General features: G+C 48.9%; 1 protein-coding gene and 1 pseudogene across 7 annotated transcripts in view; both read right to left on the reverse strand.

Annotated features, from left to right (window-relative positions):
* Positions 1-24,531, reverse strand: part of LOC144096744 (uncharacterized) — a 135,810-nt gene that overhangs the window by 37,288 nt on the left and 73,991 nt on the right. For 5 of the 7 annotated variants that reach the window (XM_077629597.1, XM_077629594.1, XM_077629596.1 and 2 more), the window contains exons 10-15: positions 22,974-23,059; positions 22,449-22,541; positions 22,351-22,387; positions 22,232-22,290; positions 6,963-7,007; positions 6,090-6,251 (exon numbers count right to left, since the gene is read on the reverse strand). In XM_077629597.1, the coding sequence (XP_077485723.1) occupies positions 6,090-6,251; positions 6,963-7,007; positions 22,232-22,290; positions 22,351-22,387; positions 22,449-22,541; positions 22,974-23,059 (482 nt within the window). Of the gene's footprint in view, positions 1-7; positions 2,579-6,089; positions 6,252-6,962; positions 7,008-22,231; positions 22,291-22,350; positions 22,388-22,448; positions 22,542-22,973; positions 23,060-24,531 lie in introns of those variants that run through there. The other 2 variants (XM_077629598.1, XM_077629595.1) reach the window with 2 other exon arrangements.
* LOC144096884 (uncharacterized) lies at positions 3,070-4,908 on the reverse strand (annotated as a pseudogene).

The following is a 24,531-nucleotide window of genomic DNA, read 5'->3' on the forward strand; positions in this document are numbered from 1 at the left end:
TGTGAAGGAGAATGTGTTGGTAAGCACAAAACGCCTCCTCGCTTCCTTAAATGAATAGTTTTCCTTCGTCTTTATGGTGATTATCTCGTTTTCCTTCTTCCAGGACAGGCCTTGGATTGTGCAACGCAGCCTCCTTCACAGTTAGCGTAGCGCAGGACTATGTCACATTCCTCAGAATGGTGGTCCTTTGAAGCGCATCTCGCACAAGTTTTGCGGCCGCAGCAGCTCTGTGAGCCGTGGCCGAACCTCTGACAATTGAAGCATCTTCGGGGGTTTGGAATGTAATGCCTGACCATTTACTTTAAGGTGTCCGAGTCCGACTTCAATGGGTTCGGGTAATGTACTTGTGTTGAATGTGAGAACAAGGTGTTTAGTATGTATTTGTTTGTTGTCCTTGTGGATTTTAATTCGATACGAACCTGTGACATTTTGGTCGATGAGCCCTTCTGGCACTTCTTTTTCAGTAAGATGTATGAAATCATTTTCTAAGATGACGCCACGGACGGTGTTCAGGGATTGATGGGGTATGAAGACTGGGATGTCTCCCATAAATAATATGTCTGCAATTTTGGAGTTTTGAACATGGTCACGGATTCCTAGCAATAAGTCGCCACTGGCCATTTTCGATACCTTGTAACTGGGGCCCAAGGCATCTGCTAGGCACTTTGATACCAAAAAAAGGGGTATCAAAAGAGGGTATGCTTTCCTTCTACTGCACTGTGTATGACATGAAACCTTGAAAATGTTGTTTTCTTAGGAAAAAAAATCTGCTGCATCGTTCCACACTCTTTTCAGAGTGAAATCATGTTTGTAGATGGGGGGAGGCATGAAATTTGCAACGTTGTTTGGTCATGGTGCCAGCCGCCCAACGTGGAGCCCAACAAGGGGACAGGACAGGAACTTGCATGCAAGTCCTACCCGCGCCAGCTGTACACCGCAACTATAAGCAGATATAACGCAACTAAGGTGGTTGGCCACACAAGGTTAACCCTAGCCGCCCATGAAGAAAGGAAAAAAACAGGGAAACGAGGAGGAGACAGGACAGTAGTCAGAAAGAAGTTAGAAAAGTAAAGATGGAGGAGGAGGACAGGAAAAGGAAACTGCCAATTTCCCCTGGTGGGGTCAGGCCGGAGGTGCCGTCTACAGGAAGCTGGGGCCAAAGTGGTGTGTTGCCTCCGCCAAGGGGTCTTAAAGGGGCTGCGAAACACCGCTTGAACGGATGCCGGTTACACTTCGGATGGATTCATTATGTCGCACAGATGCTGACTCAAAAAGAATGACGAGAATCGATGCATAGGAACGGGAGTTATTCAATGAAGAAATTTCAAAATACAAGCAAACAAAATGCTGCCCCCAACTCTATTTTCGCGCAGCTTCCCATTCCCATTTCAGTCTCCCAATGACGACACACTGTGCGACCAATCAAAACAGCCTATCTTAGCACGTGGCGGAAGTTTGCACTCCATGGTTGCCTGTTCTCTGTAACTCGTTCATGCCAAGGCTGGCGACGCTGTTTGCATGGTTACAGCCCAGCTGACCCAGCGATGCTTCGTCACCACGATGGCGCAGAAGGGAACACTGATCAGTGACGTTCCCTTACTTATGGATCCCATCTCGAGCGCGAGATACTGCGACGGTGTGACAGCCTGCGCAAGATATCAGACACATTCAGCATAGCGTGTACCACTACTGCTTACCGCCAACCATTGCCCGTAGCGCGCTGGTTGGTCACGGCGAGCAAGGAGCATGCGCTGTTGACGGGAACGTGTCGCCATCTGGCGGCACCGCCCGTGATCCTCCACAAGCTGACGATGCGCACTGTCTGCTAAATGTGAACTGAATGCATCATTCCTTGGGACCGAAACGAACGCTTATAGAGTGCAATGGCTCGATCGGATCAACTCCGCAAAGCCGCTCTCAGATACATAGAGAGCACCCATAAATGTTAGTGCTACGTCGTATGATGTTTACAGAGAGGCGCGAAGTCTGCCGATGCAAAAAGTAGCCAGAGCCTCTAGTGGTGCTTTTGTTTTACTTGCTTTACAGTGCTTTTATCTAGGGCAAACAACTTGGTTTTGTTAATGTAATATAGAACACAAAAACTTGACAAACCGTATCTCTAGTTATTAACACAAATTGCAGTATATTTACTCTGTGTCCAATCATAAAGCTCGCCCTCCGTGATGTCATATCCGATGCTAAAAACCGCCACTGTATGGTGACACCGTCAGCGCCATGAATTTGTTTTTGCGAGCTAATTAAAATATTAAAAACAGGAGTATACGTGGTACGACCGATGCAAATAGCATCACTATAACTCCTCCTATGCAACCAACGGGCAAAACAATGCGCTGAAAATGTGTTTCGGGGCCCCTTTACAGGTCCAAACGCACGGCATCGGCTCAGCCACCAGGATCCCCTTTTCCCTGGACAAAACGATGCCACGCACGGCTAATCGCAGGTGCTCAGGTCCGTGCTCACAGACTGTTCACCGACCTCCCCCTACGGGGACGTCTCTGCGGATGCTTGGGAACCCGTGGTGTCGCAACTGACCAACATCTGCACGCTGGAGATGCCCCTGCGGGGCAAGAACCGAAATAGTTGGCCAATTTTCTCATGCCTCATTTGATCTATACAGAACTTTGACGTCACAGAGCTGGTGAAATCGAAAATGAAACAGCATGAGAAGAAATTCAATTACAAAACATTTAGCACTCATAGTTGAATATCTCATAGGTGAACCGTGTATAGTAACGTTTTGTGCATCATTGCAAAGAAAGAAACATGCCCCCAAAATTTGGTGTCATATACTCCTTTAAATACAGCTGAACTCGGTTCTAACGGCTACAGATTTAATGACTGCTCACTTATTACGAACATGTGAACGAACACGTATTACGAACATGCCACCATACAAATAAGCTTGAGAGCAATGGCAATTGGTCTCAGATAAAATGAACAAATGTGGCCGCGCCGTCCTGTACAGCAAACGAGAAGGCTTCCCTGAAGTTGAAAACCTTGTGCTTCCAGCAAGATCAGAAATCGAAGAGCATCTCTCAGTCCCTGGAAAGTGTATGACAACAACAACAACAAAAAAATGGGTAAAGCACCCGAAGTGGAAGCATCGGAAGTGAAGCTAGAGCGCATGGTCGTGAATCAAATAACGGCAGCAGTTTGTCAAGTTCAAATTATTAGCTGTCCCCGCTGTGGTATGCATAGCCTGACCAGTCAGTTCCACCTTTCGTGACGTGCAGGCAGCACCAGATAGCAGACAGTACAGCTGATATGCTCTGCGTGCTGTACTCCTTTCGTCGCTGCATGGTAAGGGGTGGAAGCAGGCTCCAGCTTTCTGGAGCAGGCACGGGAGCAGCAAAAGTCTTATTTTGGAGTAGCTTTGCAGCAGGAAAAGTCCTATTTTGGAGCAGGTTTGGATCAAATTGTAGGCTTTTCGGAGCACTTTTGGTGCAGGCTGGCAACATTAAATGCGACTGGGTGCAATCTTGTTCGCAGCTAGTCCAGAAACTTCATGAGAACCAACATCTCATCATAGAAAACATGCAGGAGAGGGTCCTTGCTTTGGAAGAGCGTTTGAAATCGGTCAAATATCTGAGCAACGTTTTGAAGGAAAAACAACTTTGCTCACAGTGTCTTGTCACAAAACGCAGATGACTGACAACCGTGCCTCATAGATCAACACCTTGGCTGTCCAGCTTTGGAGAAGAGTGCCGTGAGGGTATCGTATGACTTTAGCACTCACTCAACACTAGGAAGCAGTGTTAGCCATCCACTGTTCACGTGCCACAAAAACTCTAGTTGGGGCAGTCCTAGGTCATTCAGCAGCTCCTTCATGTCCGCATGCCTCGTGACAAACTTGAAATAGCAGTGGACATCAGTTACAAGAGACTCCAGTTCCGCGAAAAGAGCATATCCAACCCAGCATCAAAAGCATTGTGAACTTTGTGGAGGCCGTATTCACCGATGTCAATCATGTCGGAGCTCACTTCCTTCTTTAGCCTTCGCTTAAGGCTTTTCATTATATTAGGGCCGTCACTGTAAAAGCATATCGTGTTCTTCTTGTGAACGTCACTGAAGGCATCCTCAATGCAGGAAAACAGCTCATTAGCAGTCGCATGGCCCAAATGAAAGGGCTGGAGATGCTCCACCACCATATTTTCAGTGTTAGCACAGTAGCAGCAGACAAGCACGTCCAGCTGCTGCACCTTGGCCTCAGGGATTGGGCTCTTGTCAATCATGATGATGTAAAACGTGTCGGGCATGTCAAGTTCCTGCACTACTTTTGACTCGAAATATAGCCCCAGGCCATCAGAAATAATGTCCGAAATTTCCGTTCCGTAGCGAGCGCCCAGTGCTGCCCAGCCGACAATAACACTCTGCTAAATTTGGCTCTGTTTACTTGCAATGGGTGTAAATTGCAGTTTAGGTGCAGCAGATCTGGCACAGCATGGCGCAATTGGCGCAGCACTTGCACCCCTGCATGGCCCAGGAACAGTAGATAACGCAGCCAACAACACACATGATCAGACACACATCGATTCGTGGCACCGCATTGTTGATGCATAGCTGAATGGAAGTCGATGGCAGCACCATTGTACACACAAGTAAGAGCACTCCCCAACCGCTAGAAATATCATTAATATGGCTCACCAGCTCCCGTAGAGGCCTCAACCACAATTAGTTACACGACTAATTTTAAAGAAATAAATGTCACTTTAGCTGGACTTAACACTGTATATACTCGTGTAATGAACCCAAGTTGACATCTGTTTGGGGGGAGGGTTCATTACGCAGGAAAAAAAGTTAAGATTTTTTTGGAAGGGTCGAGATTTCATGTCATACCTCAGTCCATCCTTCCCTCATTAACAAACGCACGCAGTCAGACGTGTTCATGCAGCTGGTGTTTATCACCATTCACTTTGAAGTGATCCGGCTATTTTGTGGCAGCCGGCCCATCACGAACATGTTGAACACCGGCCCTGAAGGTCAGGCGCGTTTTTTACGATGAGACGTTAAAAAAACGCACAGGACGGTGAAGAGTGTGCAATGTGAATGTTGAAGCTTTAGCTTACAGCACACAACGTCTTGGCGTTCAGCCAAGTTCGCCGAGCACGTCACGTCCCCCCCCCCCCCCCCTTCCCAAGTGCTGATGTTATAGGCGGCGGCCAGCCTCTTAGCGCTGCCAAGGTCTGCGCTGTGAGCCCCCCTCCCCCCTCTGGCAGGAGCTCTCCTCAAAAGATAAACATACAAGTGGTGATGTTATCCTCAGCTGGCTGCATCTTGGCAGCGGACTGCACGAAAACTGAGAAACCCAACTAAGGAACCCAGTACAAAAAGCTGAAGGGGCTGAAAAAAAAAAATTAAATTCTGGCCAACAAAAGTGGGCGGTGGGTTCATTATGCAAGCGGGTTCATTATGCGAGTATATACAGCATTTGTGGCTAATTTAGGCAGTCCACTTACTATAAATATCTGATACAAAACGAAATCTGTGGGACTGCTAGGTTCGTTATAAGTGGCTAGACTGCATAGTTTCCCTTCAGACTTGTGGGATTTTTGAAAGTTTTTGTAGGACGCAGCAACTTTGTCACAACAGCTGACAGAAACACAGTAATCATAGTGTGGGAAGAACGCAGGACAAAGACGAGACAGTACAAGCGCTATGATTACTGTGCTACAATGAATTACCAACCTGCCCAAGCCTATTCCATTCAGCAGACAGAAGCCCAACATTCACTTTCTCATCGTTACGTTTGGCACGCAAAATATGTTCATCATGGCTTGCATATCATGATTCGTACAACACTGCGAGGCTGCAAAGACCGCACTGCCAAATGCCACATTCTCTGATGAAGTGGCATTTGCACACACAAACTGATGCAATAGAGGAACCCAATGCACGAAAATACTGCTCAGGCAGAAGTCACCCACTCTAAGAACACCATTAAAGAAGTAGTTTTCAGACGCTCCCAGCGAGGATATTTCATTAGAGCACAGCCAGAGGGACACAACAGTGCCTCCGTACTGTTTAAGCACTGTTTTTACCAATTGTCTGCTGCCATGAAAACAACGCACCTCTTTCATTGCTGCCTCCGACTCCACGTCCACCATGCACAGGCTGCAGTGGACGCTCTTCAGTGGAGTCTCTTCTTTGGGTCTCACCTCTTCTCTGTTGCTGCCACCACCCTGTGCAGCAGTGGCCAGGCCTTCTTGGGTGTGCGACTCAGTTTTCATACCCTGTGCAAGCAGCAGAAAGTGAGCTGTTCTGCCTATGACACCACTGCTGAGTACATTCTGCCTGCTGGTCTCGGCAAAATATGTCTGCTACTTAAACTGCACACAAAAAGAACTATGGTGGGAAGCCATTCTCTTCTCCACTGCTCTTTGCAGTGCAATGCAAACTGCAGTGTGTAACGCAGCACAATCCCTGAATGTGTGCGTCATGCAGACTAGAATTGAGGGAACTTGAAGCATCACAACCTAAACCATGACCATGAAGTTCACATGTGGAAAGCATTAAAGAAGCATCACAATTATGCAAAGCCTTGCTCTTCTTGCAAGTGACTGCTGAGCGCAGTTACTTTAGGACACAAGTCACAGCATTAGCAATCCTGTCTTGATAGAATCCTTCAAAAATCTCATCATGACAGGATGAGCCCTTGTACCCCTTGTTAAGCTTAATCACCATAACTGCCACCCTCTTGCTAATTCCGAGGAATTATTTCTGCTGCTGACAGACACATCCTTACCGACAAGAAATCCAACACTAAGCTCTCCATTACACTGCGATATGATTCTGCTCTCGAGCTAACGCAGAAAAAAATGCATTTATCAGTGGATTTGGAAATCCATCGATTGATGTCCCCCATTTGCAACTTGAGTGAAAAGCACAGCTACAACCAACTACCAACGAGCTTGAAAAAGACAAAAAAATGGGATGCACTTCACCTTCCTCAGTTCTTGGAGGAACTTGTGCTTCTTGCCCTTTTCATGCTGTGGAGGAGGAGGAAAAGAGGGTTACTGCTCAAACAAATGACCTCAAGGAATCTGAGCTTTTTAAAAAAGAAAAGCTGAAAAAACTATAATAGATTTTGAATCAAGTACAAAGGCAGTCTTCGTCTGGAGAGGGCAGAAGCAGCCGAAACCTCTTCACTGTCACCGCTGTTGGTTTCACTTATGAACTGCGGTCTCCACTGCTGGTCCTGTCGTACGAGTGGATTCACACTTTCCAAGAAATCATACTACTTGGGACTCTATCAGCCAGACACAAAACAAGGACATTTTTATTCCTTCCAATTTTGAGTGCAGGCGCACCATTTGTGTTGCACTCTGGCCACAACTCACTCCGCACTGTCCATCTATACCAATAGTTTTCCTGCGACTGTTGAGTAAGAATGTATTTTTCTTTTTGCTGGTGCCAGCCTTAGTCAGACACTGCAGTAGCTGACCTATTTTTCCGACTCCAATATTTGGAGCAGTCATCTCACAGGATATCAACTCAAAGGGTATCGCAAAATAGTTGGATATATCAACAATTCGACATATAATAGATTAATCTTTTTTGCGCCCACACTAGTGACACTTCTTGCATCGCCCACTGTTATGCTGGCAGTTGCTAGGCCTAGCCTGCTTCAGATCAAAGTCACAGCAGCAGATGATGAGAATAACCACTGATTAAAATCAAGGTGCAAGCCAGGTTGGGGCCGCTTTAGTTTGGCTTTGCTGCATGACATACGAGAAGGCCACCCTTACACACGCCGCTGCCATCAGATCAAAGAGCCCTTGAAGAGAGCTTTTCCATCTTGCCACCAGCCTGGAAACTACTGCAAAGGCACTTTGGGAAGCTGTTGAGTGTGGATCTGCTTGCTTTGTGACCGGCCTGCTGCTTCTTTAGCTGCTAGCCACGCATGTATCGGCATGCACAACTTGGCTGACCTGCACGGAAACTGAAATGGGGGCGTGCAGGGCCTTGGGTCAGCCGGCAATCCCATCCGCCAGTGTAAAAAAAATGAGCTAAAATTTGTTTTTGACATAAATAATAAACTCTGGGACAGAGACATGTGGAAAATATATAATTTTTGGGGATCACTGACCAATACGGAGTTGCTGGGAAAAGTAACAACCGTGATAGCACCAAATTTCTTACCACAACCACCTCGCAGCTACCGTTGGCCCATCTGCTGCTGAAGGTGTCGTGGAAATCAACCATATTTTAATTTTACTCTGAGGCGATGCTCTTGACAGTAAAGCGATACGAAAAGTAGGCCTTTTATTAGGGTGCAGGCAACCTCCGAAGTGCTGCCTGCTGCGGCCTTGATGCGAAACAGGCCATAGGCCTCGCGACGACTAGGGCAGCCAAGCATGCTTTGTCGCTGCTCAAAAATAGCACGCATTCTTTCGGGTAACATGCCTGTTTTGTCTTTTCAGGTGAAAACGTGAAGTACACACAGCCACAATTAGTAGGTGGCACAATTGCGGCAAGCGAGACTGATGGAAGAAATGCCCACTGTGAGGGCAATTAAGCTGAACAAACGGCCAATGCAAAATGTGCAGCCTGTAAGCCATGTCTGACAGAACGAAGTGCCAAATATACGATACTTGCTTTCAAGCTCAGTTCGCCAGCAGCTGCTCTTGGCTTCAAAACCTAAAGGGGCAATTATTTGTCCTGCTGTGACATTCCTTGGGTGACGACCAGAACGAAGGGACCCGCCGCCGTGACAGCGGCATCATCAATTACCCAGCCATGCTCTTTGAGTGACGACCAGAACAACCGGACCCGCCGCCGCCCCGGGGAAACAGGCTTTATCCTCCCCAATTTCCGGGCACATTCCAGGACAAGGGAGCTGTCAGCGGGCCAGAGCGCGCCGTACCACAGCCGACGCTATGCGCTACCGCGAAGACAACATTCTTTCCCTCCTTCCCCTTTCGACGTGGGCTATCGCCGGGAAGGCACCCACAGCTTCCCGCCGTGCCTCGTGAACAAAAGCGCATTCCCAGAAGGTAGCTCCCACTCCGCAGCCGTCGCTTGGAGCAAGCATGCTGGCATTAGGAAGCGTCATTCCGACGTTTACGGGAGATAAGACAGGGGTTCCAATCTGCGATTTCTTTTCCATGCTAGAAGAGATTGGGAAAATGGGGGGATGGTCCGATGCTCAAATGCTGGGAATGGCGAGGTGTAAGATGGCAGGAGCTGCTCATGATTTTGCCTGGCGAGACGAAAAACTAAAATCCACAAAATCATTTGCGGAATTTAAGAAGCTCGCGTTTGAGCATTTCGACACTGAACCACGTCACGTGCGGGTACAGAGGTTCCGTGACGCCGGACAGATGGTAGGGGAGGACGTGCGAACATTTGCGTCGCGGCTTCAGCGCCTAGCACGCGATACGTTAAGCAGGGAGGAGGAAGGAGACCAGCTAAGGAAGAAATACGCGGAGGATATACTTAAAGAGGAAATGACCGCTTTGTTCGTGGCTGGTCTGCAAGACCCCGTGCGCCGGTTCGTGCTCTCGTGCAAGCCGAGCAATTTCGACCAAGCCGTGGAGGCCGCATTGGATGAGGAACGAAATGAGGCGTTAACGACAGCCGCAGCGAGTACGCGTCATAGAGAGAGCGGTGCTCAACCCTGAGGTTGCTCTCTTGACAGAGCGGTTAGATCGCTTGGAACAGCTGCTAACTCAGCAGGTAGAACGCCAGGTTGAAGCGCGCGCTCAACAGCGCCCATTCGCTGAAAACCGGAGACCGCCACAAAGCTACAGGCGCGGTATGCGAGATTTTGAAGAAATCGTATGCTTCGCTTGCCAGGGTCGCGGACACATCGCCAGGTTCTGCCAAAACGTGCGCCGTGGGGAGCCACAAAGAGAAGCAGGCGAGACACGCCCTAAGCAAGCCTACAGCGGGGCTCCAGATACCGAGTCAAAAAACTAGTTAGTCCTCCCCAGCCTGAGGAGCGTGGGGAGGGAGCAGTAGATGATGAGGTGGTGGTAGTTTGTGTGGCCGACGAGGCATGCCCTGTTGTGCGTTGCAAGTTAAATGGTTGTTGTATGGAACTGTTGATAGATACGGGGTCAAAGGTGACATTGCTTAAGGAGAGCAGTTTTAACACGCTTCGAAGGAAGGGGGACCGCGAGGTGTTGGAAGAGTCTGGTGGTATGGCAACCAAATTTGTAGGCATAACGGGGGATCCTCTTGGCATAAGTGGACTCTACCGGTTACACTTCTCTCTCGGCGGAATTGCATTGGAGCACCCCTGCTAGGTATGCCCGGACACGGTGTCTCTGCCAAACGGAGTGTCAGGTATATTAGGGCAGGATTTTTTGAGAAAAGGGAAGGTAGTAGTCTCATTCTCTGAGGAAGAGGTTAATGCGGGCGGCTCAAAAGTTCCGTTTTTGAACAGGAGAGGGGCTGAGATTCGCATTACCGATATTGACACCCGTCAAACAGTGGGATCATTGGAGAAGGTATATTCGCGGGTTGCCGTCCGGCTGGTCGAGGAGGCGGTCGTCCTTCCTTGGTCGGAGCACATTTTGTACGCGTTTGTGCCTTCAGATGTAGAGAGCGGCGCCGTGGGAGTGCTTGAGCCGGTCGACTCTCTCAGCAATGGCCTGAAGGCAGCCGCGTGCCTCGTGACAGTTAATGACGCCCACAGAGTGCCCCTACGGGTGGTTAACTGTAGCCAGCAGCCACTGAGCCTTCCCAAGAACAAAACATTGGCTTTCTTCACCTCTGCGATAGAGCAACGTGAGCCCACCGATACGGTACTCGCAACTGTAGAGCATGCTAGTCCTTCGGCTGCTCCAAAGGTGTCGTTCGATCTTTCTCACGTAAAATCCAGGGAGAGGGAGGCTCTGGCTGGTTTGCTGAACGACTACTCGGAGGTATTCGCCGCGTCCAACCTGGATTTGGGCTGCTGTGGCGTTATAAAGCACAGGATAGAAACCGGCACTTCATCGCCCGTTTACCAGCGTGCGTACAGGATTCCTTACTCCCAACGTGAGGAGATGGAGCGGCAGGTGCAGGACCTGATTGATCGCGGCATTGTCGAACACTCAAAGTCACCCTGGGGAGCACCAGCACTATTGGTGGAAAAGCCAGATGGCTCGTATCGATTGGTAGTGGACTACCGCAAACTAAATGCCGTAACTCGCATCGATCCATACCCCATCCCCAATATACAGGAGACGCTTTCTCAGCTGGGCTCTGCCAGGTACTTCACGGTAGTGGACATGGCGGCGGGATTCTGGCAGATAGCAATGGATCCGGCAGATGCCGAGAAAACGGCATTCAACACGCCCTCAGGGCACTATGAATGGAAAAGAATGCCGATGGGTCTGGCCAACAGCCCTGCTGTCTGGCAGAGAACCGCTGATGTTATCCTGGCAGGTCTTCTGGGGAGGCTGTGCTTCGTGTATATGGATGACATTATCATATACAGTGACAGTTTTGATAACCATTTGCGCGATATTGAGCAGGTTTTGGTGTGACTAAGAGCAGCGGGTCTCAAGCTGAAGCCCTCTAAGTGCCAATTCCTCAAAAACGAGGTGAAATACCTCGGGCACGTTGTTTCAGCTGACGGCGTGCGACCGGACCCTGAGAAACTAAGGTGTGTCTCGGATTTTCCATCCCCGACTAGCGTCCGCCAGGTCCGGCAGTTTCTCGGCCTGATCGGTTACTACCGAAGGCACATAGAGGAGTTCGCCAAGCTCGCTAAGCCGCTCACCGCCTTAACAGCCAAAAATGTCGCCTTTCGCTGGGACGAAAACGCGGAGAATGCTTTTGGGGCCCTGAAAAGGAAGCTAATGAGTGCACCGCTGTTGCGCCACCCGGATTTTAGTTTGCCCTTCGTTATGGCCACAGAAGCGTCAAAGTTCGCAGTTGGTGCCGTGCTATCTCAGGTTATCGAGGGCAAAGAACATCCCGTTGCTTTTGCTAGCCGACAGCTGAGCCCCACAGAGCAAAAGTACGGAGCTACGGAAAGGGAGTGCCTCGCCGTTGTCTGGGCAGTAAAGCACTTCAGATGCTACCTTTACGGCCGCAAATTCAAGCTAGTCGCAGACTGCCATCCTCTGAAATGGGTGATGAGTGTCAGGGACCCTAGCTCGCGACTCGCTAGATGGAATCTACACCTGCAGGAATACTGCTTTGAAGTTGAGCACAAGTCAGGAAAGACACATCTGAATGCTGATGCACTCAGCCGCACAGCTGCCGTGGCAGCTATAGATGAGTTTGTCCCCGTAGTCGACCCCGCCGAATTACGCACAGAGCAGTGCAAAGATCCTGACCTGAAGCGAATAATCGAAAGCTTAGAGGGCGCACCGTCTCACCCCGAACAGCTAGGTTATTTCATTGACAAAGACGGCACCCTGTGTCGGCGCACGAGGCCAACCAGGAAAGGGAGATTAGAGAAAACCGCTTGGGAGAGAGTCGTCATACCTCGGTCGTGGACAGAAAGGGTTCTTCGCGCGTTTCACGATGCGCCATGCGCCGGTCATTTTGCCGTAGCGAAGACACGCAGGCGTGTGGAGCGTTTGTACTTTTGGAGTGGCATGCGACAGGATGTTAGAGACTACTGTGCGAAGTGTCATTCCTGTCTCGAAAGAAAAACACCCAAGGGACGAAGACCAGCTCCAATTCAGCCGTTCTCTGAGGTTTCGGCTCCCTTCGAGCGGACAGGTATGGACATAATGGGCCCATTGCCCACGACCACTTCCGGAAACAAGTACATTTTAGTATTTGTCGATCACGTTTCAAAATACGCGGAAGTGGTAGCACTCCCAGATCAGAAGGCAGACACGGTTGCAAGAGCATTTGTCGAACAGATCGTGCTCCGACATGGACCCCCGAGGCAACTCTTGACAGATCGGGGAACGAACTTCGTGTCGCAGCTAATGAGGACAGTTTGCGAGCTGCTTAAGATCGCTAAGAAGCAGACAACACCGTACCATCCGGCTTGCAACGGCGCGGTGAAGTGCCAGAGGGCCCCCGTCGTGTCCCATACGCTTCACTGGACGACTATAAGGTGGAGCTAGAATCGCGCTTGCAAGTGGCGAGGGACATCGCAAAGGAGGCCTTAAAGAAAGCGGCGAAGCGCAGGAAGGAGGTGCACGATCGCAGTGCTAGAGACGCGCCGTTTAATGTGGGGGACAGCGTGTACATTGAAAACTGCCAAAGGCAGATTGGGCTAGCTCGTAAGTTCCAGACGAAGTGGAGAGGACCGTGCGAGGTTGTCGAGAAGCTTTCTCCGGTAAACTTCAGAGTCCGAGACGTGAACCGGCGCTTGATAAGGATACACGCAAATCGCCTCAAGTCGGCACCGGTTCAGTATTCACGAAATGAGGAAAGGGAAAGCGCGGATTTTGATGGGGACAGAAGTGAAGCGGAGCGCGCAGATAGTTCGCAAGAAACGCCCTCTCCTGCATTTGTTCGGCAGGCGCCAGAGGTGACGGCCAGAATGCCACCGGATTTACTTCATGCATTGCTAGAAGAAGAAGCGCGCGAGGTTGCCGCGCAGATAACGCCAGGAGAGGCTCCTGCCACGAGCCCTCGCGAGTCCCAAAGCAGACAAAGGGGCACAGACTTACTTAGTATGACTCATGAAGGCCGATATCCGCTGCGAAATCGGAAAGCTAAGTCGGACTAATGGCGTAAACAGAGCGGAGTTGTGAACTGGTTAGAATTGTGTAATGCCGCAGCTCATAACATTGCTATGTGCTTATGTGTTAAGTTATCGGAGTTGGTAGTTAAACCTTTCTGTCATTAAGTAACACCTTCACAGGAGAGCATGCGGAGCGCATGCAGAACCTGCCCTACTTCCTTTCGTTATCTATATTTTTGTCTGTGCCGTGATCGTGCTAGAAGTGGGAGCTCCTTTGTAACTGTGGTAAATTTATTTCGTCCAGTTTGGACTAGAAAGGAGAGGCTTGGGTGCTGAGTTTCATGTTTATCTGTAAAAGAAGATCAGTGCTGCCCCTGGAGACGCCAGTATTGACAGCGGAGGCATATGGTGTTGTGCAGTGGTGTTGAGTGCAGCGAAAAGTGTTTTGTCGGACGCACTGTGCGAGGCGATTCAGAAAGACAAGGGGAGCTGCGTGGACTCAAATGTTCGGAGAACATTCTTCTGGAGGGTGAGCGAGTGTGACATTCCTTGGGTGACGACCAGAACGAAGGGACCCGCCGCCGTGACAGCGGCATCATCAATTACCCAGCCATGCTCTTTGAGTGACGACCAGAACAACCGGACCCGCCGCCGCCCCGGGGAAACAGGCTTTATCCTCCCCAATTTCCGGGCACATTCCAGGACAAGGGAGCTGTCAGCGGGCCAGAGCGCGCCGTACCACAGCCGACGCTATGCGCTACCGCGAAGACAACATTCTTTCCCTCCTTCCCCTTTCGACGTGGGCTATCGCCGGGAAGGCACCCACAGCTTCCCGCCGTGCCTCGTGAACAAAAGCGCATTCCCAGAAGGGCCGTGACGGACACCTGTCATGGCGGACAGGCAGTACTCGCCAAGAATGTGGAAAGACAGGCGCTAGTGAATTAGCTCCGAAGAGAGAGCCTGTGTATACTCTCACTTGAGAGAGAGTGGTGGCGTTTTTGTTGTTTATTTAGTTTGTATTGTTAACAAGAATCTGGGTTCGAGGCTAAGCCCAACCCAAGGGGTTGTTCCCATCTCGCATGTTATTTTTCATTGGAGAATTGATGCTTTGGGCGGGCCACTGAAAATGACCGCCCTTAGTCCTTTGTTAATCAAGTGCTTAAAAGCGCATGTAAACGGATGCAGTCCAGTCCAGTCTGAGCTGGGGCTCCATGCTTAGCATGTAATGTGATGCTACTTAGGCACTAACCTGCCCGGTCGATGAGTAAAGTAGTGCAAAGTTTGTTCTTTTGTAAATTCAGTTCTGCTTTTTCCAGTTTAACTCTCTGCATATGTATGTTGTAAAATATGCTCTGCTGTCATCATCTACAAGCTCGCCTCCTGTTCATCTTCCAAGCCGAACGACACTAGAGGAAGGGTTTGTGAACCATCCTCGAAGAAACGGACGACTATTGAAATTCTACTGCATAGACGCTCAGGACGACATCGTTCGCCAAGAGGGCCTTCAGAGCCGAAGCCCGACGGCGTGCAGCTTCTGCCAGCAACCGCTCGAGCCCAACTCCGGAGCCACTCCATCGCCCCCATGAAGTCGTCGGCACGTAAGCTCGGACGCCCCAGCCTCTGATGTATAACCTTAATCATGTGTAATTATTGAATATACCTGTTTGTTTAAACTGAGCCATACGGTGTCTCTTTGCCTCTCCGTCCCGTGTGGACCTGCGCATTATGGGGGTCATCACACTGCAGTGGATGCAGTCTGGTTGATGATGATAAAATAAACCATTTTAGTACAAAGATCCACACATAAAGGAGTAGGGCAAGGCTGCAGGTCTACCGTGAACCAGAACCATAGTGGCGCACATTTGTACTCGCTCGTCCTTCATCCATTCAGCTTGCTCGCTGACAGTGTCGTGTTGTGCATTCCTGCCTTTTTGGTACGTTAAACCTGGCTTGGAGTTAGCTGCTTTTCCGAGGACATGAGTAAAGGTTCGCATACACAGAACATATGCAGTTGTTTTTTTTTGAGAAAAGCTTCTCTGGGACACCATGATAGCTTGCGCACCAAAGCGAGCTCTGGGCGCCTTGGCACAAAATGGTCGACAGTCACTGCTAAATTTGGCTGGCTGTTGGCCCTGGCCCTCCGCCGAACTCTCCTGAAGGGAATATATGGCTCTCGGCATGCCATTCGATATATCAAACGTTCCTCTGAATGCGAGTTGGGTAAATGCAAACAATAATGTTATACTTCTGCATAGAATTCTCAAGGGGGCGTTCCAACTGTTCGATATAAAATATAATTCAATATATCTGGCCATGGCCAAATTTAGTTATTAATATTTCGGACTCTGTGGAGTCCAAAAATTCAGTTTTTCGATCTCACATAGAGGTGTGCAAGGTTCACTGCCATAACGAGCCAACAAGTGCACATTTCAATTCAAATGGATTGGTTTGGCTAGGCTTGGCAGACCACCTAACTGTTGCTCATAGCACGCAGCCATGTTGATAATCTCGGCCTTCGAGAAAAACAGATGCTGCCGCCCTTGTACCACACAGCCAGGAAGTATGCTTTGCGGCGCAGACAGCCCGACTCTCGACTTAAATAGAAGCTAATGTCCATCACACATGAGACGATTTTATCAAGCCAGTTTTTTCAGCAAAGTGATTTTTTGAAGTTCATGGATATTTTCTCGACTTTTCAAACCATTTTATGGGTCCCGTTGAGTCTGAAAAATTGGGCGCCAACTCTAATGGCTTTGCTGCAACATCAAAAAATGCTTAAGAAATGTGATTTTGCAAAAAATCGGGGATTTTAGCATTTATCGTGGAATTCTGTGTTAGCAGCCACATTCTTTTTTCTTAATAACACTGTGCTTGTGAACATACAACAGAATGCTGGGAGCGTGACAAATTTTATCCCTGAATTCTCATGAACGACGTAGCATCTGGTAACGAACCAAGTTCTGCTGATGCCCTAACATGCTTGTTCCTCTATCAGTTCGAGCGCTGTGGCTCAGACAGCAGTGTGCTTCTATGGGATGCCGGTGGCTGTTGAAAGCAACACTACTGTACTTGCATGAATATGGCACTGGTTTCTTTCTTGAATGATCTACTTCTAGAAGCACCTCGGCAAGAATGCAGCACACACTTTTTTCTTTGTCAGATGTCCACAGGCTAGTGAGATGCGAGGAAAAGCCAACTTCTCGACAAGCGTGCAGTGAAGACCACAGAAGGGCACGAAGCAGTGAGGCACGAAGCGGCCACTGCTGCGTCAAAGGATTCCCGTGGAACATTCTTCGTGCTCTATTCGTGGGATTTCAAATTTTCCACTTGGAAAAAATAGGGCTTTTAACATTGTTGTATTGGTGTTTACAGCAGGGTTTCTGGGTTTTCTTTCTAAAATGCTGTATGTCTCAAAAATGTAAAAACGAAATTAACCCTTTAGACTATGGTGGTCTAAACAAAACATTCCTCTAGTGCCTCAGTAGAAGAAAAAACGACTTTTATTCGGATAGTGTCTTCGAGATTCCTGTTGCTATCAGCATCACTGTTCTCGCATTTCCACTGAGATGCGAGGTCTAAGCCTGAAGATGAACCTGCAAGGAAGGCATGGCTGAGCATAACAAATTGTCAGATTTGTTTTACTAGCCATTCCTCCTATTCCACAGAGATTTTTAAATGTGCTGTGAAATGGTTTCCTAAGCTCATAAGCTTAACGCACAGAGCAAGGGTCGCAAGCTCGTATTGCTCTGTGTCTCCGACTGGCTGGAAAATAACAAGAGGAGATCCGTGAAGAATGGGTTAATTTTTAATAGCTCAGCTCTAAGCATGCTGCTAGCTTAAGGTTTGAAAACAAATAGCAGCAGCAAGGGATGGAAAAGCTGCAGGGGACACTCAAGCTCCACCTTAAGGGTATGAAGCATTGTCAACTTTACGCTCATAGATCAGGTGCAATAGAGCTTGCTCTTGGGCCAGTTGGGGCATTTTGTAACTCTAACCAACTGATGCAAACACATGGACGGGCACCCCTTGTGTACATGTCTTTGTATCTGCTGGTAACCCATTTTGTTAGAAATGCCACTCCTGGCACGACAGTGCAGCAGTTAAGCAAGTGCAGCTACCGGTGGGGCTTGTGCGACCCAATATTACCCTCTTAGTTCACCTGCCACTTGCCACGGCGGTTAGTTTGCTCAGTCAGGTTGTAATGATACTATAAGGTTACATGACCCAGGTGATGATCCACCTACTCTGGGGGATTTTTTGCTCACTATGTTGACGACGACGCAGGATTTTCTGCACAATCGGAGCCTGAGCGCTACGACATTTAATATCCGGCGTTAGGTCTTGTGTGGAGACAATTCACATGGTGGCTCTGAGGTGCTCGTCTGTCATCCTTGAATGCAGAGCAGATTTGTTCACTTTTTAGAAGTGCTGCTCGCACAAGTGTGTGCTTTCGAACATGGCAATGATCCTTGTCACTTGGTGCCACAGAGTTAGAAAAACTGCCTTATCTAGAAAAGTGTAAAACTCAGGGACAACTATGTCTTAAAGCTTGTGTTGTAATGTGGTGCTTGCTTCAAGATAAATAAGCTCCATTTGCAACTCTGGCTCAACACCGTATATCTCACATAGCGAAGGGTACAGAGAAAAGCTCCGGATGATTGCCGAGCAAACCTGTGAAAACATTGCAAGATTCTTGGCAACAGTGTGCTCAGAGTTGGAAAGTGGTCCAGCTTATTAGCTTTTATGTGGTGCTGCCAGAGTTGCAATCTGGCCTGAAATGCATGAACATCCTCGCTATTTTCATTATGATTTTCTGTTTGGCCTCAAGTTTTACGTTCAAGATGTTCAGGTGATGACGTATGTCTGTGAGAAATGCAAAGGAATGATGCCATTTCTCATTTGATACATGGCCTATTTTTCTCCTTCAAGAAGCTGTGGATCTCCTCTCCAAGTAAAAAATCTTTTTTGGCACTCTTCCATGGCTGAACCAGTGCACGTCTGTGTGGTATAGGATCTCATTATGACAGCATTGTTCCTCTTGTAAGAGAGGTGAACTGACAGTGGCTGAGCACTCTTGAACAAATCAAGTTCACTGCGCTGAACACAATGTCCATAAGAAATTTCATCTTCAGTGCCTTGCTGCATAGTGCTTCCTGGTGAAAGATGCAGTGCATCGCCTCAAACTGTTCAGTGACTCTGAGCACTTCAAGCTTCGTTTGCAAACGTCTTACAAGACGGGTCCTGCTTCTGACAAAGCACCATCCACTCCCACTGTAAGCCAGTGCGTTCAACTCCTTCAAGCACCGTAACGATGTCCACTCCTGTAGTGGTGCCCTTCATCGGCAAAATGTCCAATAGATCTCCCATCATGCTGAAATTTTTGTCTGCGCCCCTAGTCAAGGTGGCAGACTCGGCATTATCTGTAATGTCAGTGCTTTAGTCAATGGCAAGAGGAGAGGCTTCCAAGTCAGGACATCTGTTCATTAGGGCGTTTTCAATGTCATGGCCTGCCTCATTAATTCTCCACAACCGTATTGGGTGAAAGCCTTATGTTTTCGAATTCCTTGTTCATGTTGGGACAGATGGCACCTGCAGCTTCAAGGAAACAGTTGCAGATTTTGAAATTAGATGCTTGCTCCCCCTGTTCTGGCAGGCTTTTAAAAAAATTCTTGCAGTTTTTTTAAGTGAAGCCTCCAAATGGATGCACTCTGTCGTGGCACATCTTTCCGTCTAATGCACCATACCTGTCATGATGACAGGAAATAAAGTGGCATTGTACATTGTGCTCCTTCAGCACAGACACAGTCTGGTGACGGATTAGCACACTACTTTGTCCTGCGACTAAGTAAACAAATAAGGCTGTTACTATCGAGGCTAAAACATCACTTTTCTTCAACTTCTTGTTTCGTTGAAGCCTTCAATGGCGACATTCCAACACTGAACTTTCTCTGCAAAAAGCCTGCGTTCTTACTCCCACAAGATCTGTAGAACATACTGAAATAGGCGTGAAAGAAGAAGTGAAACACAAGTTAAAGCAGGCTATTGCCGAGTGGCGTGCAGTATGATGACGTGTCTAGGAAAGCTTCCCAAACAATGTCACAAAGGGTGCAAAGAACAGAAAAAAGCGGGTGTAATATGCAGTAAGTTGATTTAAATGCTTCCAGGTAGAAAGTGGGCTATGAGGCATGGCTAAGAGGCCCACTTCTCAACCAACACTGTGTGCTTTCATAGGAATGCTTGCATGGCACTGCTGAAGGGCACAAGCAAAGGTGGTAATCAGCTTAATGTTGTCTTCATTCTACACGCCTTAACATTCCCCTGGAATTCCTTGATCTGCAATTATGAAAACTGGTAGATGATATTCACCACCAGCTAAACATGCGGCCCTTCATACCTTTGCCCCCTTGGCTGTCCTAGTATTTGGAGCCACAATTTTGCCATTAAACTACTTAATGGGGAAATGTAAGGGTTTCAGGAATGAGGGAGGACAAAGCTTTCTCAGGGTTGCTGGCAGCCAGGAAGTCTGCGGCTTTATCAAGCGGGAAGAAATAAATAGTAGGTGGGCATCCTTTATCCTCCTTCCAGTAAGGAGGTGAGAACTTAGCAAGAAATGCAAGCACCCCCCCCCCCTCCCCCCCCCCCAAAGTATAGAGAAACCATGCAGCTCTTCCGGCCTACTCATACAGGCGTGCTTTGTGTGCCCTCAGCGTCTTTAGGTCTTCCACGACTTGCCTGTCACGTCTTCGCACTGCAATTTCATCGAATGAACAAAACAACACTTGACGGAGCGCCTCAGCAAATGGCTAATGGGTCAATTTACAGATAACCTGTGCCATGGTTACCAATCGTCCGTGCCTTCTATTAGCACCTTAAGATGAAAGTTAATGATTCACAATTTGCATACCACTCTGGTGTGAAAATTGTCCCATCCTGGACAACCTTCTGTGTCACTGCAGTGAAGGCTATGCAGGAAAGGGAAGTTTTCGTGCTGTGGGGTTTGTTGTTCAGTTAAGGGGTGCATGAGAGAGCGAGAGGATTGTCCAGTGCCTCGCTGCTTATGCACTCTTGAAGGCAGCTGATGTCTGTCTGAAGATAACGCATATTGATAATGCACATTGAAAGGCCCCTGCCTCTTTTTCTTTCAACATTTTCACCGATTTGAGTTGGAAAACAAGTCTCGTGGTGAAGTGAACTTGTGAAGCTGGCACAAGGATTTGAAAAAAAAAAAGGCAAAACTTGGAGGGCCGACAGGCTGCAGGCCACAGCTCTGCGGGCCGTGTGTTTGAGAACCCTGGCGTAGAGGTAGTTGGCCCACTGCCGCTCGTGCAGCACGCTGGGAAAATGCCGAGTGCTTCACTACGTCTTGACAATATAGTTTCCTTCTTGGGCAACAGACACCAGCGCCGCAAAGGGATGAGATTGAATTTCCTGGCAGTTGTGCACGACGGCATTTAGTCAAGATGCAGACAGGACAGATTATATATTCCATTTTACAAAGTCGTCCAGTGGTCTGAGAACAGGCGTGAGCCAGATGCATTCTGCCTCCCACTATCTGAGCACTACGTTAACCATCACTGAAGCTCTTTATAAAGCTTGATAGAAGAGGCCAATGCAGATGTGGGAACAGCCTTCATCTCCTCTGCTGTGGCTTTCTAGGAGGGCTATGCAAGTTTTTAACATGCTAACGTGATGTACTGTCCGCTGAGATAATCACCTGTCTCAGAAATAATGCACGAAGGAAAGGTGAACAGCAGACAACAGCATCTTTTGTGGCAAGTGCAGGAATCGCGAATTCCTTTCAAAGTTTAGCAAGTACTTTAGAACCTGCCACACTTCGATTCACTTCCTTTCTGTGAGTTGTGGTTACCAAATCTGTCCCTTTTGCAGTTTGCACCCATTAAAGGTGCACTAAAGAGGAATCTGAACTCGTCTTTTTACCGCGGGAACTCTATCTACATGTTCCCGGCATTCTTAGGAACTTCTAATTATTTTCCTGTGCGGCTGATTGCCCTAATTAAATCGGATGAGACGTCCCGGCTCCCGCCTTTTTTTTCACTGAACGCGGTAGGTAGGACGAGTCAACCAACGAGTGGAGTGCCTTTCAACGAGTCCAGTGGCGGCTTCGCTTTCGCTTTTATTTTGTTTTTTAGGTTTCTGTGAATAAACAGTTTTAGTCACAGACAATATAGCCGCAAATTAGGCCCACGGAAATAAAAATACACGTGGGCTCTTTGATTTACGTACCACTACGCCAGTGGCAGAGCGGCAAGCCGCCACGGGTCTGGCTGACGCGTTGGCTGACTCCTCCTACGTACCGCGTTCAGTGAAAAAAAAGGCAGGAGCCGGGACATCTCATCCAATCTAATTAGGGCAATCAGCTGCACAGGAAAATAATTCGAAGTATCTAAGAATGTCCGGAACATGTAGATACGAGTTCCCGCGGTAAAAAGACGAGTTCAGATTCCTCTTTAGTGCACCTTTAAGCCCTGATGTCTTATTTTGACTCAATGAGGTTTTCCTGTGTGTGCATATTACGGGACGCTACAAGAAGAGAGAGGGCCCCTATCGCGACGGAGCCATGCTAATGCACTGCAGAGCTCGAGATGAGAATTCCAGGCTGCTCACTTCGCGCTTGGCTCCCAGTGACGGCAGCAGCAGCTGGCAGGCGTTGCAGTACAGCTCCGCTGCACAGGTGAGGCACAAGGTGAGGGAGAGCACGCACACAGGGTGGGAACAGCACCTACGTTTCTGGGGCTCCTTCGTGGGGTCCACATCCGGCTGCTGCCGAGAGAAACAATACGCATCCAAACCATACCACTACTCTCGCCCGTCAGCAACTCACAGAAGGCTGGTCAGCAGCGCTGCCGGCTGTGGTCGACTGTCCGCCCACAAGAAACTTCTTGAGCGCCACACGGTGTTCCTCACCCATCAGGTGCTGCAATGGCACTCTTATTCAGCAACGATAATATGCCTTCCCGACCCATGCGCAGCCTTTCTAACTCCACCACCTGCTCAACAAGCACCCAAAAAGACAAACTTGTTTAAATGGGCCTCCCTATTCCATCACTCTGTGCCGGCTGCAACCACACAAACGAAGCCAGCTCGTATAATCTGCAAAGCCTTGTAGCATTTCAAATTTGCCTTCGCGGTGGTAACCAAGCTTCTTATGGCCCATGAGTTTCTCAATGCTCACAGGTAAGGTAAGGTCTGCTCAGTAATCAATCATGGACGTGGAAATGCACTTCTAACATTGTTGACACAAACTGATGTCGGTCATTCTGGATCAACAAATTTCAAGTCTTCCCCCTCAGTGCCCCCCTCGCTTCGTTACATTGGTTAACAAGAGGAGAAAGCCCAACACACTCACCTCATTGAGCTCAAAGGCAGACTTTGTGAACACCTGGCAGACGTCACACATGAACGGCACGGGCTTCACTCGGGGTGGCTTCTTCTCTGCAAAGACCACAGGCTCTAGACCACACACTGCCCATGCTCCCAAGGGGCAAACTTGTCTGGAATGCAACAGCAATAACAAGGCTTGTGCATGTATACGACCTGAAACGTTACGTGTAGTTAGATAAATGGGTAGAGGACATAGCCTGTCCCGTGCCACAGTCAGATAATGAGTGCTGCGATCAGCCGGCGAACCCAGCGTCCCGCTATTAACTTACACCACAGGCAGAAACAAAATCTGCCAGCGCATCCTAGAGCAAGGGCCCGAGCTGGCAGGCAGTCTCATTACATGCATGAATTTACGGGCCGCTCATGCCAATCAATGTTACGCAAGACTGACTTGTGTTAACCCTAAAGACTCTAGTGAGGGTCGAACCGCTATGTAGAATATGCTGCAGGAGTTGGCTACATCTGTGTTGACTTTTTCTAGCGCAGATGGAAAAGAAGCAGAGCACATACAAATGACAATGTTTACCACTACCAGCCGCCATCCAGCTTTGGAAATGCGTCATGCCCAAGGCCCGACACTATGTATATGCCCCGCTCACGACCTGCAGTCGCCACCCTGCTGCACATAGGGCGCCCTTGCTACCTGCCAAATCGCGTCAGAGCAGCCCACCCGCCAACTGTGTGCCGCCACCTGGTGAAAGTGCATCCAGCCGCCGTCACAGACGCCGCCGCATCCACCTCCCTTAGAGCAAGCTGGCCAAACGTAGACAGCGCAGCTGCGGCACAATTACCACCGCAACCCTGGGCCCTCGCCAGCTGACCAGGGATGCCAGGGCAGCCCAACTGCAGCCTCTACCATAGAAGTGCCGCAGCCCTTGCCCCTAAAGGCACCTGACCCAGTATCTCAGGGCAGCGCAGCCATGGATCTGACCTCCAAGCAATCACAACCGGCGCCAAGGAGATGGTCGACCAAATTCACCGGAACAGCACAGCCGCGCGTGCTCGGAAGAAGATGGGCTGGCGGCCACCGGAACCAGCCTGTCGGCAATCACGGCGGCAAGCCCGTCACGGATCACGGAGAGCAGATGCTCTCCATAGCTTCGCATTCTACTGCGTCTCGTTGCTACGCATGCATACAGCAGAAATAGGCCGCTTGAGATCGAAAACAACAACCTGAGTTATTGAGGGCTGCCGCAGACTGCAGAACAAACAGCTGATCGTGCTCACACTCGTACACATCGACGATGCTAACGCTAGTGTGTGCCTTCGGTGCACAATGTGCTGTGTAAGCTTTGAGAAATCCTCAAAAGTATGCGATCAGCAATCGCACTCCTACGTCTTTCAGTCGACATCACATCAGAGGGAAAGAACTGCCCATGTGTTGCTCATAAAACGACACGCCATACACTTGGATAATGGAGTGTTTGTAATTACTACGCAGTAAGTATGACTGACGTATGACCGCAGATGATCGACCTTGCATTGTGATTGACTCTGCGCTCTGGTCGTTGCAATTTCAACGT

The sequence above is a fragment of the Amblyomma americanum genome, chromosome 7 (assembly GCF_052857255.1).
Source record: "Amblyomma americanum isolate KBUSLIRL-KWMA chromosome 7, ASM5285725v1, whole genome shotgun sequence".
Taxonomy (NCBI): Eukaryota; Metazoa; Arthropoda; class Arachnida; order Ixodida; family Ixodidae; genus Amblyomma; species Amblyomma americanum.